This window comes from Colias eurytheme, chromosome 11 (genome assembly GCF_061535395.1).
Source record: "Colias eurytheme isolate Ceu_HAF_F1 chromosome 11, ilColEury1 Martin Lab GWU primary, whole genome shotgun sequence".
Lineage (NCBI taxonomy): Eukaryota > Metazoa > Arthropoda > Insecta > Lepidoptera > Pieridae > Colias > Colias eurytheme.
In genome coordinates, this window is record NC_142990.1 from 5,061,827 (window position 1) to 5,077,950 (window position 16,124).

The 16,124-nt window shown below is 31.7% G+C and overlaps 2 protein-coding genes across 2 annotated transcripts in view; both read right to left on the minus strand.

Moving 5' to 3' along the window:
* The window catches only part of Stacl (SH3 and cysteine-rich domain-containing protein), a 124,468-nt gene that overhangs the window by 68,457 nt on the left and 39,887 nt on the right, over positions 1 to 16,124 (minus strand). The window contains exon 4 of the mRNA XM_090107097.1: positions 2,550 to 2,658. Coding sequence (XP_089963223.1) covers positions 2,550 to 2,658 — 109 coding nt within the window. The remainder of the gene's footprint in view (positions 1 to 2,549; positions 2,659 to 16,124) is intronic.
* Positions 11,265 to 12,263, minus strand: LOC149904545 (sodium channel protein Nach-like). Its single transcript, XM_090107012.1, has one exon. It carries the CDS (start codon positions 12,261 to 12,263, stop codon positions 11,265 to 11,267), a length of 999 nt encoding a protein of 332 aa, XP_089963138.1.

Sequence of the window (16,124 nt, forward strand, 5' to 3'; positions counted from 1 at the left end):
TAATGTTCCCTTCTATGAGTAGTTTCGATGAACGAAAGTGGTTTTACTTACACCCACTTTAACAGGGAAAATTAAATTTAACGTTTTTGATATCTTCGATGGAGCTTAATCTCCACATGAAAAGTTTTATTGCTATTTAAGACAAACTACAATCTTATGAAGCGTGTTCATATAATATATCTAACGAGGAAAATGACATCGAAATCGACCAAAATATTTCACAGCTACGATAGGTACTATAGGCATACATGCAAACATTTTTGTATATTGTAGCCATAGGTTAAAAATACGGTTAAATAGTGATAATATTACTTTTTGTGATTGAATGTAAAACAGATAGGTACCTACCTACGTAAAATTAAAGTCGAATGCATATTATAACTTCAGGTATAGAATGACTTCTATTTATTTTCAAAGACAAATAATATGTGTGCGTGACTGAGATCCGTCTTATCGTCTAGCTCTCAGTGCCAAGGAGACATACGAGACATATCAGTTCCCTAAGCTGTCTAGAACAGCTTTGATAAATCTTATCGACGTTTTTTGTTTTGTTCTCTAGTTTTCTTCAATAATACAGAAGAAAGTTGGACGATTTCCCAGATTTTTTACAGAGATTGTTCGAAATTTGTGATGTTTCATATTTTCGGTACTTGTAAAGCAAGTCGTAAGTGTGAAGATATTTTCAGTGTTCTTAAAATTAAAGAATACCAATAACTAGGACGATTATTTTAGTATGATTATAACATTGTGTACTCCAAATATTGACATCTTTTTCAACAGAATTAATACGTAATAGGTCCGTCCGATAAAGTCGTTATTCGTCCGAATAAAGACTAAATAAAAATGTATATATCTCAGAAGACTAAACATCGACTTGCCCTGCAGAAAATGTATGAGAAAAACAGATGTAAAATGCAATGTCCCAATACCCCACAAAGGGACTTGATCATTCCAACGAAACGGGAGTAATTTTATATTGTAACATCAATCAAACATTTTGTTGTGTAAACTCAATGAATATGCATGTTCATTGAATTTTCACTGCAAAAGTATTTGTTCAGTATACATAACTTTGATGAAAAATATTTTGATACAAGGGCGAAAAGAACCTTGTGGTTATAAAACAAACAATGAACAAAATAATAAAAATAGTATTTAATTATAAATTCGAAATCAGTTCTCTATAACCCTGCTTTTATTAGAATTTTAACTAGAATTATGCTCCACTATGAATGAAGTATTACTTGAGAATAATCTTGTACAAAACTTGTAGATGAGGGCAAGTGCAGTACTTCAATGTTTGAACCGAATACTAATGTATAAGACTCTTCACTTTTAAATAAATTTAAATTATGTTAAATATTTTAAAATAATGCACCATTAATGTTAAATATTATGCAAAAGAGGTTAAAGCCTTCATTTCAAGAATAGACGAGCGTGAAAATTTTAAAATTGGGATTTTTAAATATTGAAATCAATACATTATATAAATTATTCGGGTTCTGAATTTTCACAGTGTAAACATTAACAAAATATTATCAAATATCTGTATCAGTACTGATTACCATGTGTTTTCGGAACAAACGTTGTATAAAATTACTCGGAAGCTTTAATTTAATATTTGTTTATCATAATAGGTATTATTTCATGTAAAATATTAACTGAGTGGATCATGTTTTATTGTTCAGTATACCAATATCAGGTAACATAATATAACTTACACAATATACAACATTGTGAACAATAATTATTTATCGTTTAAAGATAAAACAAAAAGTACGCTTATTATGCCCTAAAGCTGAGGTAAAAATATTAAATTGAAGGAAATTTACTACACGTAACAGGTGTTTGCGATAGGTTTCCTTTGCAGTTACACAATCTTTTATTTTAAAGAAAGATAACGATTCACTCGGATGCACAATGTTTCAATGTCATAACGTACCTGTATTTAATTTTGAATATAAAACTGATTAGGAACTATTTTTGGAAGACTAGCGTTTGCCTTGTTTGGTTATTCGGTAGGTATGTGATTTGTGACTACTATACTATATTCACGTTTACAAAAAAAATCAATGTACTTTATATTATGTACATCACTCATTGCGTATTTTATCATACATTCAATATGAAAATTTTCCAGTCGATGATTAGTTCGTAGAACAGGTAAGGTTGTATGGACATGATAATAATTAGGTTTATTTCTCCAGAAAATGACGTAAAATAAATTTTTCCTATAGATAATTAAAAATGAAACGTATGTTGATAAAATAAGTTAATTTTACACTAATCACGACCTGAATAACCATTATATTTTTTATTACAATAATATAATACGGAATAAGTATCTTATATAATACATCATAAGTATATCGTCTCAAAATATCGACCATTCTTAATTAATTGAATGATGAAAAAGCAAGGAAGTGCTAAGAAAGGCGGTGAAAATTAAACTTTCTAAACGGAACATGATTGATAACATGCGATCCTTTTCGATGAACTCTCGGCGCGAGACAATTTGATTAATAAAAAAGAGGAAATTATAATGTTACCTTTCTTTTCGGAGTTCACTGTTTCGCTTGCGAAAATTCGCGACGAGTACTTGTAGTTCTGCCGAGTGTCTCTCGTACACCTGCGACAACTGCGTCGTAAAGTCAGCAACTGGAACAAAAGATTTTACGTTAAATTCACGTTATTAATGCGCATTTTGTACTAAAGATTAAAGGTATACTTAAGAATAATATTCCAAGGATATGAGAATAAGTATATCAACTCGGGTTTTCTTTAGTGAGGGAAATAAAGCTTATTGTTGCAATACTAAGTGTTGAACACTTTATTATGTCAGCTCACTTATATCCTCAGTAATAAAGTAGTGGTATATTTCATCACGATATAATTGAACAACCTGTAATATAATTGACTCATTCCTTTACTTTACTTTTTAAAATCAATCTAAGATCTTTCTTCATTATAAAATTAGAATATATAATCATGTAGGTAAGGAAGGCAAAAGTTCTGGATATATAACGCAGAAATCTTTAAAGGAAGTTTGAATACGAGGAAATAATTCAAGGTAGCTCTAGATAAATGCCTGTCTTACGTTAAGTCCAATAAGAACTTGTAAAGACCTTGAAAGTACTGTAATTGTACATTGTAGGTAAATGGGAGACATCGGCAAAAGGTCACGTGGAAAAGACATTCTGTATAGCTCTTGAACCACAAGTATTCATGGGTCAACTGAATTTTATATAACATGAGCACACTCAGAAGTACTTCAAGATTTTTTCTGGTCACATGCTATTTATTGTATTATAAGGGCTAAACTTTAGTACTGTTTTAAATATAAGTGTATTGAGTTTGCTGTTTTTTTAAACGTTGTTGTTTGAAATAGAGCCCACTTGAAGTGGTGGTATTCAAAACATACTAAGAAATAAAGCTAGCGATTACTATTTCGCCCAAAATATTTTTCGTAATATACTTAAAATAATCTTTCAATTTTGTCATTAGGCGCGTATAGAGCGAACAGCCTTATGAAGCATTTTTTGCGCGAGGCTACTCGTTCTATGCGGACGTTGCGCGGCCGAGGAAAGGGGCGAAATTATAAATTAAATACATTTCGTGTATTTATTATTATATTTTTATCAAATTCATTTTGTGGAGTAACGGATAGACTTATTAAATAAGAGAATAAATTTGCGACGAACAAAATTAAATAAGCAACAGACAAAAGTATGCATTTAAGTGTAGGCGGCAGACTCAAGTTTCGATATAAATGAACTGTTTCTCAGAGGAATTCACAAAGCCGAATCAAAGAATAGGTACTAACTTTCACTAAAAGCATCTATTTATAAAACGAATGCACAAAGTTTCTATTTCAGTCTCGATAGTAACAATTCCAAATGGCTTTAATAGTTCCAAAGATCAATGAACAAATGGAAAACCTTTAGAAATTTACTGTAGCTGTAGAATTGAATTATTATAGTAGAAAAAGTCACAATGGTCTCTATTACCTATTTGGTTTTTCACAATGAAATAAAATAATGATTTTTTTAGGTACAAGACTTGAAATGTTGAATACATTTTGATCTGCTGACAGAGGCCGACAGTGACGTTTTGCCAATTTCGCTTGCAGCCACTGATTCGTGAATGGTTGAATTCGATGTTGCGAATAAAAAAAAATATCTGTTACAGACTTCCACGCTTTTGTCAAATTTAAGAAAATTCTAAAGCCATATTTTACGAAATTGTTTACCTAATTGGCTAGCTAGTGGTCCAGTTTCTCTATTTGTCGATTAGCTTAACTGTAAGATAAGCTAAACAGAAGTTACGAAACTGCCCGTAAGCATTGCATTGCGTTAATACCAATGAAAAAAATCATATGTAGACAAAATATGAAAGCAGTAATGTAGTTAAAGTTTCTAAATAATATCACTGAATGTAGCTGTTATTTGAGTTTGAGGATAAAGAACGTGTTAACGGGTAAACTTTCTGAGTTCTATGTTGTTTCTTTGTTGGAGGCAATTGGTGTAGTGATCTTATTAAAAAAGTTGTTTCATTCGTAAATAGCGCTCACTTCATGGATAAACATGCTCTTAAGAGTCGTAAGTAGCTGCGTAGTGTTAACTTTGCTAAAACATCCATACAGTTGTAGCAGTGATTTTTATAATAATACATGTAGTAAATTAAAGTCTATCAAAATGTAAGGAAAAATCTTCAATTGTATACAAATAAAAACTGATTTACAATGAATGTAGACTATTTTTTTAATTAAAATATAAATACGTTAATATACTTAGTCACATATGGAAGAAGTAAATCAGAAATCTGTAGATATTATTCTAATTATTATAATAGCAACTAGAATTAGAAGCTACGAAATTGATCTTCAGTTAATTAATTAATTAATTAATTAATAGCGTCTCTTTATAGTAGCTTTCTATATATAAACTTCGCGGACGCCTTTGAAAACATATTCTAAGTAATTACACTAAATAGATTTAAATTGCATTTGTAAATGATATTTTTAGATTGAAGTATTGAGTATATTAGATTCTTTAAATTAAGGTTCTAAAGGAATTTTAATATATTGTTGTTTAATCCCTCAGCCCCCGGAAACAGACACAATAGAAAATCTATTGTGTCGTGGCCCGATCGGGCCGCTCGGTGATCAAGGGGATAAAATGAATTTATTGCTAGCAGGCATCTAATTCTACATTTGCGTATTTGATTGTGTGTCTGTGTGTGATTCATATTTAAAGACGCATAAAGTTTAATTTGTCTACAACTATTAAAAAGACTCGTACAATAAGAAATGAATGCGAAGGTGTCGCTCATCGCCAAGAAGGGTTATAGCTTTTATATCGGGATATAAACTTTAACATTGTACAAACATAAATACGTGCGTAAAAGGGGTTTTACGCAGAACTAACAGAATTTCCTATCAATAATCACTTCCTATGTAAATGCATACATTAGGCTTAAAATAAATAAAAATAAAAAACCCATTTATTCTGAACTAAAAACTTATACACTACATATACATATTTTCCGTGCCGTTTGGCATAGGCCTCCTCCAACATCTTCCACTGGATTCTGTCCCTTGCTACTCTTCTCCAGTGTGGACCCGCTGTCAGTTTTAGGTCATCCTCCCATCTTGTTTGCTGACGACCTCTGCTGCGTTAGGCTTACGTAGTAATAATACTTACTCTATTCTCCGTGAAAGTAATATAAGAATTGCTCGATCTAACATGGCACTATATATTTGCTCATGTAGAACATCGATCAGTGGAACAGATGTGCAATATTACTGTATTATGCCGCCATTATGAGAGAATTGAAACAGACAAAAGATGGTTCGTCCTGCTAAAATTACTATGAGAAAGTTTGTGAGGATGGATGTATGTTTGTTACTCTTTCACGAAAAACTTACTGTACGACCTTGCATGAAACAGTAATATACCCATATACATCAGAATAACATGAGTTATATAATTATGTACTGCATTTTGCCCGCGGGTTCGTCCGCGGGTGAAGCCGACTTTTTAAGGTGGAGGTAGACTCTCTTTTTAAATGCCTCGATATAATTCGGTTCGGGAATATCGAGTTGGGAATATAGTTATAATATAATAGTGTCCATATGATTTATCAATATACATTTGCACTGGATTTAGGAGTGTTTACGACACTCCGTGCACTCTCCGGCAATCATATATCATATTCTGTTTGACATGTAGTCAGTAATATTTCATTTATCAGAAATTTGTATGATTGTGTTTATTGTGTACCTATGCACTATGTAGGTACTATAATATTGCATTCGTAGCAGTTGGTTAAGCCAGCTACATTTGAGAATACATAAATTATTATTATAATGGACCAATTGATTGGTCCATATGAGACATTTTCAAACTTAAGTGTATTTGCTATGTTGTCGTTTAATGTATACAACAATAGCTATAACCGATCAATCTCTAATAAAGCGTGCACAAAGCCTATTACAGATCAGACAAGGCAATTAGGTAGCATCAGATGACTCGTACTGATATATCTTCCGATATATAATATCTATCAAGTACTATAAATGCATTGAGATTTGATATGACAATGTTATCTATAGAATAGCCAAATTACTAAGCGTAAAAATCGAAATCGACTCGATCAATCCGAAATTTTTTATCGTTTTTGTTAAGGCAAAGGCAAAGTGCGTATGGTGAGAAAACACAAAAAAGGGGCAAATGTGCAGAACAAATATACAAACATATTCATCATATTTAATTAGGTGGGTAATTTAGATTTTCTTTGTATATTTTTTTATGAACAAACTCAAAGTTTTGAAATTTCCCTTACCTATAGATTATATTTATTCTTGCTCGAAATCTACTTGTTTTATATTAAACAGCTCTTGATCTGATTTTATGATATCCACGTGGAAAAAAAATATATCGTATGGATAGTCGACTAATACCCGATCCATCATTTGTCTGGGTAGTATTTCGCAGTAATTTAATGAGACTAAAAGAAGAGACGTTGCTATGATGACGAAGAATAAGTTTAAAGCAAAACAATAATTAATTGCGACTAAGTCTTTTGAGCTAGTTATATTGTAGTCTAAATTCTATCATACTGTAGTCTAAATTTAATATTATATTTAATTAACGTTTGAATTTGGGGTACTCTTTGTAAAACCGGCTGTACTCATTTTTATGTAGTGAATGGTTAGGTAAACGTATTAATATTCAAATTATTGATAAACTACAGTATTTTAAAATGTGGTAAGTAACAAAGAATTGCCTGGCAGAGATGGCTTAGAGCCATAAGGCCGCCATTTGTACATTTTGAATGGTTTTGTTGTACTTTTATTTTATAAGACTGTTGTACAATAAAGAGTTAATAAATAAATAAATAAAAATAAAGAATTGCTTTATAGCTAGAATGTTTATGTCCAAAACCATCAATTCTAATTAAGGATTTCTATCGAGTAAAAGTGAAGTGAACCTATGTGCAGAAGTTACAAAACTTATATCATATCTGAAATATCAAACATCATCCACATTATCATGTTTGGACTATCCAATTTTTATACTTACATACTTATATCCACAACCTAATTGAAAGTTTTGTAAGAACGTTATAAAATTTCAATTAAACAATGCAAGTTGTATGAGCGGTATTCTCAAGAGTGTAGTAACTAGTAAGTGAGTATATTGCACGTTTTCTACAGCTCCTTAGAGAATTCAAAGGACGTTGCTACCGGTTACCGAACGGCTTAAATAAAAAATGTACCTCACTGTGTATAAATCAAGCGTTGTTACCTTTGTAAAGTTCCAACCCCAGAAGAATACCGATTATGTCGAGTTATATTACAAACTTGGAACCATGTTTTGTTTTTCTTAATGCAGTGCTTGTTATGAACTTTATCCCTCTACTGTATTATAAATTCTGATAGTGAGGTCTATCGAACCCGCTTTGGAATTCATTAAAAAGGGTTAGATACAAAATATTTCAAATAGTATGTAGGTATTATGAATTCCATATGAATAGTATATAACTAATAAAATAATTGTCGTAATGCAGCAGAAAATTTAAATTCAAAAATTCAATGCAGTGAATAACGGCAATAAACACTATTTTGGGTTAAATTAAATTCTAAACTAAAGTAGCAATTAGTCGAAACATTATTGACAAGAGAATCTAAAAGCACATTTGGAATACCACTTATTAATTCACATTCACATTCTTTGTATTTAAAAGCAAATCTTTAAATAGAATTCGTATAAATTTCACGAAATAAATGTTGTCTCTTCATCTTAACAACCTTTTAAAGGCTATAAAAATAAGAAAATCAATAGCATCGTTAATGTGTCGATAATAGCTATACGCCGAAGTCGTAGGTTTGAACAGCGTGGGCTTGCATAAAAAGAGTTTAAAAACCTATTACATTCTCATTACGCCCTAGTATCTCAGAAAATATTTTCTCGCTGCGGATTAATTATCTTATTTTTATTACTATTTGTGATGATAGACTATGTATGTACATTAAAAGCTAACATAGGTTCTCAATGAAAAAATAACACAATTCGTTTTATGTTTCGTTAATAAGTACAAGCGTGTCGTAGGATTGAGTAGCGTGGGTTTGCATAAAAAGAGTCTAGAGACCTCTTGCATTCTCATTACGCCCTAGTATCGCAAAAATGTTTTCTTTGCTCAGGATTATTATCTTATTTTTATTCTGTTGCTATTTGTGATGATGTACACTGCTGGGTACCTACATTTAAAATGAGTAGCATATATAACATATTATGTATCTAGACAATATTGGTTTATCTTTCCAAAAAAATTATGAGAATCATTTCATAATTAAATTATATTTAATCATAACATAATATAATTGTGTACCTATTACCAAAACATATTGTAACAATAAGCTTCGTGTTTATTTCACTTATTAATTTTTTTTTTAATTACCGTGTAAGCTTACGCTGCGAGTTGTTCCTAAAATCTAAGTATATATCATATTCAAGTCGTATATATTATAATTAAGTAATGAAAGATTTTAACATGTTCTTTGCAATAAATATGAATAAAAATATTATTTTCAGTATGCAATTGAAGACGATATAACTTATTTTAGACCAATATCATGTCGAAATTAATTTATAATAAATGAATGATGACGTATAATTCGATTAGCTTACAAATGATAAGGCTTAGCCTGAAATTAACGGATTAATAGGTATTAGATCCTCAGACAATTAGTTGGTGACAATAATTGATTACGTCCCTACTAGATAGTAACCAGTATGTTAAAATATTCATTTATCAATCGCTTAATAATTAAACTAAATTTTATACTATAGATCCTTTGTAATTATTGAAAAATTTTACTACAAAAATAGATTTTTTAATCCATTAAACTTCCACAGCTAGTACTTAAAAAACCTCATAACAGAAAGCGGCATTCCAATTTCTTGGAACAATTATTACAATAAAAAATTACACGAATTCAACAAAATATATTAAGCTGTAAATGTACTTTGGCTCTTAAAATATCCGAAGAAAAGGATAATACCCTTTGGGAATGATAAAGTTCAGAGTTAGGAATAGTTAGTGAGCTTTATTGCATTAAGTTTGGCTCCAACTCGCTGAGTGAGAAGACGTGTCCGAGTCAAGGGTAAAATCAATTGTAAAGGGTTTATCTCCGTTAGGACATAATGTAGTTCGTAGCTGTATAATCTATGTATAAATATTTCCACTTTAATATAAACCAGTTTAAACATAATATTATTAAACTATGGCAGAAGTATCAATACTCGATTTTCGAGATCATTTTCAGCACGATCTATCGATATGATAAAATCAGTTACGGATATAGAGTTTTAATAATTATAAAGAGTTATCAATTAATGTAGGTATGTACTTTAAAATATAAAACTTTGCTCATATCCAAGTTAGCGGATATATTTATCGTGCATCCCAAAACATAATATTAAAATTATAGCAGAATCAAGCAACAAAATTCACGGGCTATTAAATCCGTCAAGAAGTTTAAAGAATATTTTGTTAACTGGATGAAAAATCCCGCACCGGCGGGATGAAGACTTTAAATATAATTTCATTTGTTTCGTTTCCAGTTACGAGGTTCGCCGCTTGGAACAGAGCTTTAACAAGTTTAATTGAAGCAAGGTTTATCTACTCTTTGAAATCGTGTCTTTTGAATCGGAATTCAATTATAGATGGCTTTTTATCTAGTTATTTTACCGCAACTGTTCTTCGTCATCGGGATATTTGAAAATTGATTTTACAATCTGTTGATCAGTTCAATTTCCATAGCTCCATAGCTCGTACAAAGAACTTCATAACAGAAAGCGGCTTATTATCTTTATGAAAATATATTGTATTATTGGTTCTTATTTATTAATTACAGACAAAATTTTCGCCGTAACAGCTTATGAATGTAAGTTTATACTAGATAATATATTAATTAATGAGAGCAACAAACAATTACGCGTAGGTGTTACGATTACTTATTACATTTATTTGCGGGGGTTAATTTTCTATAAAGAGACATGATAAAATGTGATATTTTAATGAAATACCTGTATAGTCAATTAATTTATTGGACGGGATTTTTTACATTCTTAACCTAAATAATATGAACTAAATTAAATTAATTTATTCAAGCTTTTAAAACACAGTAACATTGCATTGTTATAAACGGAAATTGCTAGAATATATGCGTCATTCCTAGGTTCAAGAAACAGTATACCCGATCGAATTGGAGATTATCTATATCGGGGAAATTCGCATCCTAAGACCTTCTGAAGTAGTTTACGTTACTTAAGACCTATACACTCTATATTGCATAGTCGTCTTAGGTGTTGCGGCTAAAGTTACCCACAGATTCTGAGAATTCTACGTGATATCGTAGAACCTATGTTGATAGCATCCTTTCGGCCATCACACATGGTATTAACTATTAAGCAATAGTGTTCTTAGTACAAACTTTGTTGATTATAAACTAATTCGCAGAAAACCACTAAACACCCGTTGACTGCGAACTTTCTGAGGATTTAGTAAGTAAGGCTTTATAGAATATTTCAAACGGGATTTATTATTGAACATACAAAATAAACCTTTCCATATTTTACACCACGTTTAGTCTAGATTAGAATAAAACCAGAAACATAAAGGAGGAAACCATTATATTCTATGCAAATGGTATATTAGTGTGCAGTGATATTACTTAATTTTAATAAATATATGACCAATTATGAATTTAAATTAGTATACTTCCACTGCTTAAAGCAAATGAAATACATAAATTCAACAATTGACAAGATGGAGCCTCCAAAGCACAGCCCAAAACAATTTCCAATAGCAACCACCAAATCTAATGTAGTACGAGCTACTTGCCTAGTCACTCTTTCAAACGGTCGATTACCTAAAATAAAAGAAATCGAACCTTCTGCACTCCCCTCTGCTGGACGAACTTTTTTAGCAATGATATTATAATCCGGTTCAGTGCAAGAAGACAAACAGTCACACTCTAACCCAGTATCGTTAATACCAGGAACTTTTAATTTTTTTATCCTATCGTAATATTTTGTCAAACACTGTAATCCCTCTAAATCACAATATTGATCTTCATATACAGCTGGTGACAAATGCGACGTACAATCGCAAAGTCTCAACTGTTCTTCGATACGACATTGTATAATACACACAGAATAGCTGTAGTATCCGAAGCCACGGAAATTGCTAGGCACTTCGCCCGGAAATCTGCATTGCCTTACGTTCGGCACGGACAAACTAACTTCAGGCTCGTTTTCTATATCTGCGATTGAAAATAGGAGAGTTGCTTCCATTCCATACTCAATCGAAATTCTTCTATCTTGTTCCATATTCCAGAACGGCACGTCTTCACGTGAATGCAGGAATGCTTCATAATCCTGCGAAAGCGCGACGGTGAGACTCCCTAAGTCTCGTCGATCCGATGACGCGACGTAATATGAAAATTGCTGCTCGCGAAATTGTATATTATTCATCGAGAAACAGACGCCGTATTCCGTCTCGATGGCCTTAAAATGTTGGCAACAATTCATCGGTTTATTATCCCATGTGCAGCTAATAAAAAGATCTTTGCACTCAGAACGATAAACAGAAGTTAAGCGTGCGAAGTCAATAGAGCATTCAGTTTTATTTTCGCACGTGGAAATACAGCTCGGGCAATCGCCGCGAAAGAAAACAATATCTTTGACGAGGTGCATATTTTTTGCATTTTCTTTATCCTCGTTTGTCGCTTTCGTTAATAATTTATCGAAAGTTCCAATTTCGCATATTGTAATCGAAGGGAATGTCGTGTTCCAATCTAGGTAATCCGTGCGTGTCGTGAACCGTATGGTATCTTCTTGGTACGTTGAAATGTACTTATATATAGAAGCAACTGCCGCAATCCAAACATGAACATAAATTATGAAGTATATGAATCTATACGTGAAATGAACATCCTTACGAGTAAGATAACTTGGGCCGTGCACTGAGAGATTACGACACGTATATTTTAATCGGGGAAAGAGAACTTTAATTTTAGACTTTATCCTCTTCATGACGTCTATGTGCTTTAAGGTTGTCAGAGAAAATGTGAAAATCACAATGACGGGTTGTAATTATATCTCAGCAATTTAGGGTAATCATTATTCAAATAATGAAGTCCATTAGGACAAATTAAATAATTGTAGATTGACAAAGCATTACATACAGATATAAAGGTTTGATAAGGATACTTTTTTTACTTTGATTACACTAAATCGCGATAACAGGAAAATGCTTTTAGAAACAGCAGTATTTCTCAAATGAATAATTATCATAATATTGCAATAGACACATTTGGAAGCTTTGTGAATAAAATTAAATTTTAACGTAGGTTCTTACACTAGTAGAGGGTGCTTTTGTGGTTTGTATACACGTTGTGTGGGAATTTGCGTGCGACTTGGGTTGTGGCTTGAAAACCAGCACCACTGTTGTATGAATGTTAGTAAAACTTGTAAGCTAAATTTAACTTTAATATTCACAGAAATTGACTTATCTACATTTACAAAAACAACAGATTATGTGCCAAAATTGTTGAGTATTTGTATATAAAATTTTTTGAGTAGTTGTTTCTCTGTATTAACAAGCTTAACATTACATAATATTTGTGTTTTAATCCCTAACGTAGTCGCTTTATAAATATACAATGAGGATTTGTTACTTAAAATTCAAATGGCTATTGGAAATGCTAATATAAATTACACTAACGAACATTGTTGGAGAACAGTTATGAATTTTAAGTGCACAGTTTACAATATTTATTTATTAAAGTAATCGTCAAAATTCCTGAGTGCATATTATTATTTTGTAATACGCGTAGAAAGTATACGTTGCATAGATGTGTGGGTTATTTTACTAGAATTTTATTGCATCCTGTTACTCATCAAAGAAAAATTTATGTTTAAAATTTTAATATAATAACTTCAAATACATTTCCAGTTATTTCCTGGCCTACCCCTATCGGTAATGGGTGTTGAATTGATTAATAGAAATCGGTCCGCTTACAATTTAAAATGAATAATTTAAACAGGCGCTAAACCAAAACTTTATGATTAGTTCGGGTTGTTTGAGATTTGAATAATTAAATGACCCAATTTGGTTGCGTTTGCCTTCGGTGTACATGGATAGCCCTCTGGGTATACATCTACGATATTTATTGAAAATGCTACCCTGGTATTATATTTTGAAATTTAAGTTTTGTACGCTTCCGTTACTTTGAAGTTAGATATAAACAACCACTCGAATACGAAGCGTTGTTATGTATTTAAATTATCAACGAAAACAAGTCTTTATTATAATATAAAACATATCGTTCAGGAATTTACAAAATTGATTACACTGTAACAACATTATCTGATGCTATAAATATAAACACGGTATCATTTGATTTTCGTAATTTCCGTTTTAAGCATAATATGTAAAGTGAACAAAATTTAATTATATAAAAAGGAGAGACATCAAACGAGTTATGTGGAATATGTATATTGTATAGTAACTTCTTAACATCCAAGTAATTTGGTCCATTGCACAGCTTCGCCTGAACAACGTTACGTAGGAAGTTTTGAATCAGTGGGTTGTAAATAATTAGTTCGTATGTTAAATGTTGATTCGTTCGGATATAAAGAATTTGCTTCGATGGATTATGTCTAAATCGAATATGAATCACACCTTTATGCTATTTGGGTATATTGAATAGGAACGTATCCGATTATCTCTGGATTATTCGTAAGCTGTTTGGTGTAACACGCATATACTTTTTATCGTTGTTCTTAAATCATACAGATTTTCTTGTAGAAGAAAGTACTTCTTGGTGTATGGGGTAAGGAACGTTATGTATTACGCTAACTTAGACTTCTTAATGAGAACGAAGGTGAACTTTTATATCCCTTACAGAACTTTTTAATATTTTAATGGAGTAATAACCCAAGATCTTAGTTATTATTGCGCACATCGTTAACACTAAACCTAAGACGCATTAATAATATTACAGATCCATATAACAAATCCCATATTTATCTCATGATGTGTATTATCTCAGTCCGATAGTTATGTTTAAGACCCGTATAATAGGGGGCGATCCTAATACCGTAATCCGGATATAACTCTAAACGTACCAAAGAATTCCACATGAAAACTTCCAATAATATATCATATCCCGTACTAGCTGCTTGACCCGGTTCCACTCGCCCCGGAAAAAATGTAATGTATAGACCTATGTTACTCGTTAAAATGCAGCTTTCAATTGGTAACACTTTTTTATATTTGATCGAGGTTTAGAGTACAATATAACACGCTAACATACAATCAAGCAAATGTATTCTTTTTTATTATAAATATTAGAATGCATGAGGACAAAACAAGAGAATCAGTGATGTGTTTTTGATCATTCGTTTATTTATCTTTGAAAACTTTGGTAAAAATAGATATTCGGCTTTCTAAAAGTAAGATAACAAAAGTACTCCCAAGCCTGCAGTAATGTAGCAATGTCAATATCAATTTATAAGTTCGCTTGTGTTTTGGGAATAACTCGAATGGAGACCGTAGGTACTCGCGCTACAAAATACTAAGAAAGTATTTCTATGCTGCAACAATTACGTATATCTACATCTTACATTATAGAACCTATCCTCATTTTGTATTATATTATGAGATAATAATATTTTAAGAATAGGTACTTAAATAAAATAAAAAATAAATAAAAATACAAACCCTTTTAAAAAATTGGTTGTCTACTGTGGTTGTCTGTAAAGTCGGTCTACTGACGATAGTTGAACGTGACAACGTCTTAAGGCCGATTGTGCTTCTTTGTCGGTCGTTCCGCGCTCTCGCTTGCACTATGGAACGCCTCAGAGCGAGGTAACGCCGCATGAGTCATGTTTTTTCGTGCGTGCAGCCGGCTCTATCGAATTATAAGACGTTGTCACGTCAAAATTCTATTCATTTCGTTATTTAACATCGAATTAAAAGTCTTGATTATATTACCACGACATAGAACACAGGACTACTACATTTGTGAAAAAAGTGTGACTAAATTATCGCGACTTTTGAAAAAAACGTAAACGCTAAACTTCGTAACGTAATATTCAGTTATTCTTGTACGCGAATAAACCGAAAGCGGATTCGGCTGATTGTTAATAAGGATGACAAACAATATTACTTTTGCAAAGGTAGCATGAGGGAAGTAAACGTTTGTTTTATGGCCTTCAAAGGGAAGCACGTTCTCAGTCATATTTTATGTGCCTTTATCATGAATTTTGTTTCATACATTTCACAATTTTACTCTCGCTTTGGAAGGGAATGTTTCTTTTTCATTTAATGGTAAATGTATAAAAAATATTGCGGAGAAAATTATATTTATAAATGTTACTAACATTCTGACCGCAAAAGCAGGATATTAATACTTTCTTGAAATGTAGGTACGATGCGAATATGCCTAATGCCTCCTTCTGTCGCAGTCGGGTAAAAAGATCCAGTCAATTTACATGCTATATAAATAGGCATGAAAACCTGTATATGCGGCATTCTCTTGCGGTAACGTA

Coding starts and splice junctions, on each gene's coding strand:
- LOC149904545 (XM_090107012.1), bottom strand. CDS start 12,263: ATGCACCTCGTCAAAGATATTGTTTTCTTTCGCGGCGATTGCCCGAGC.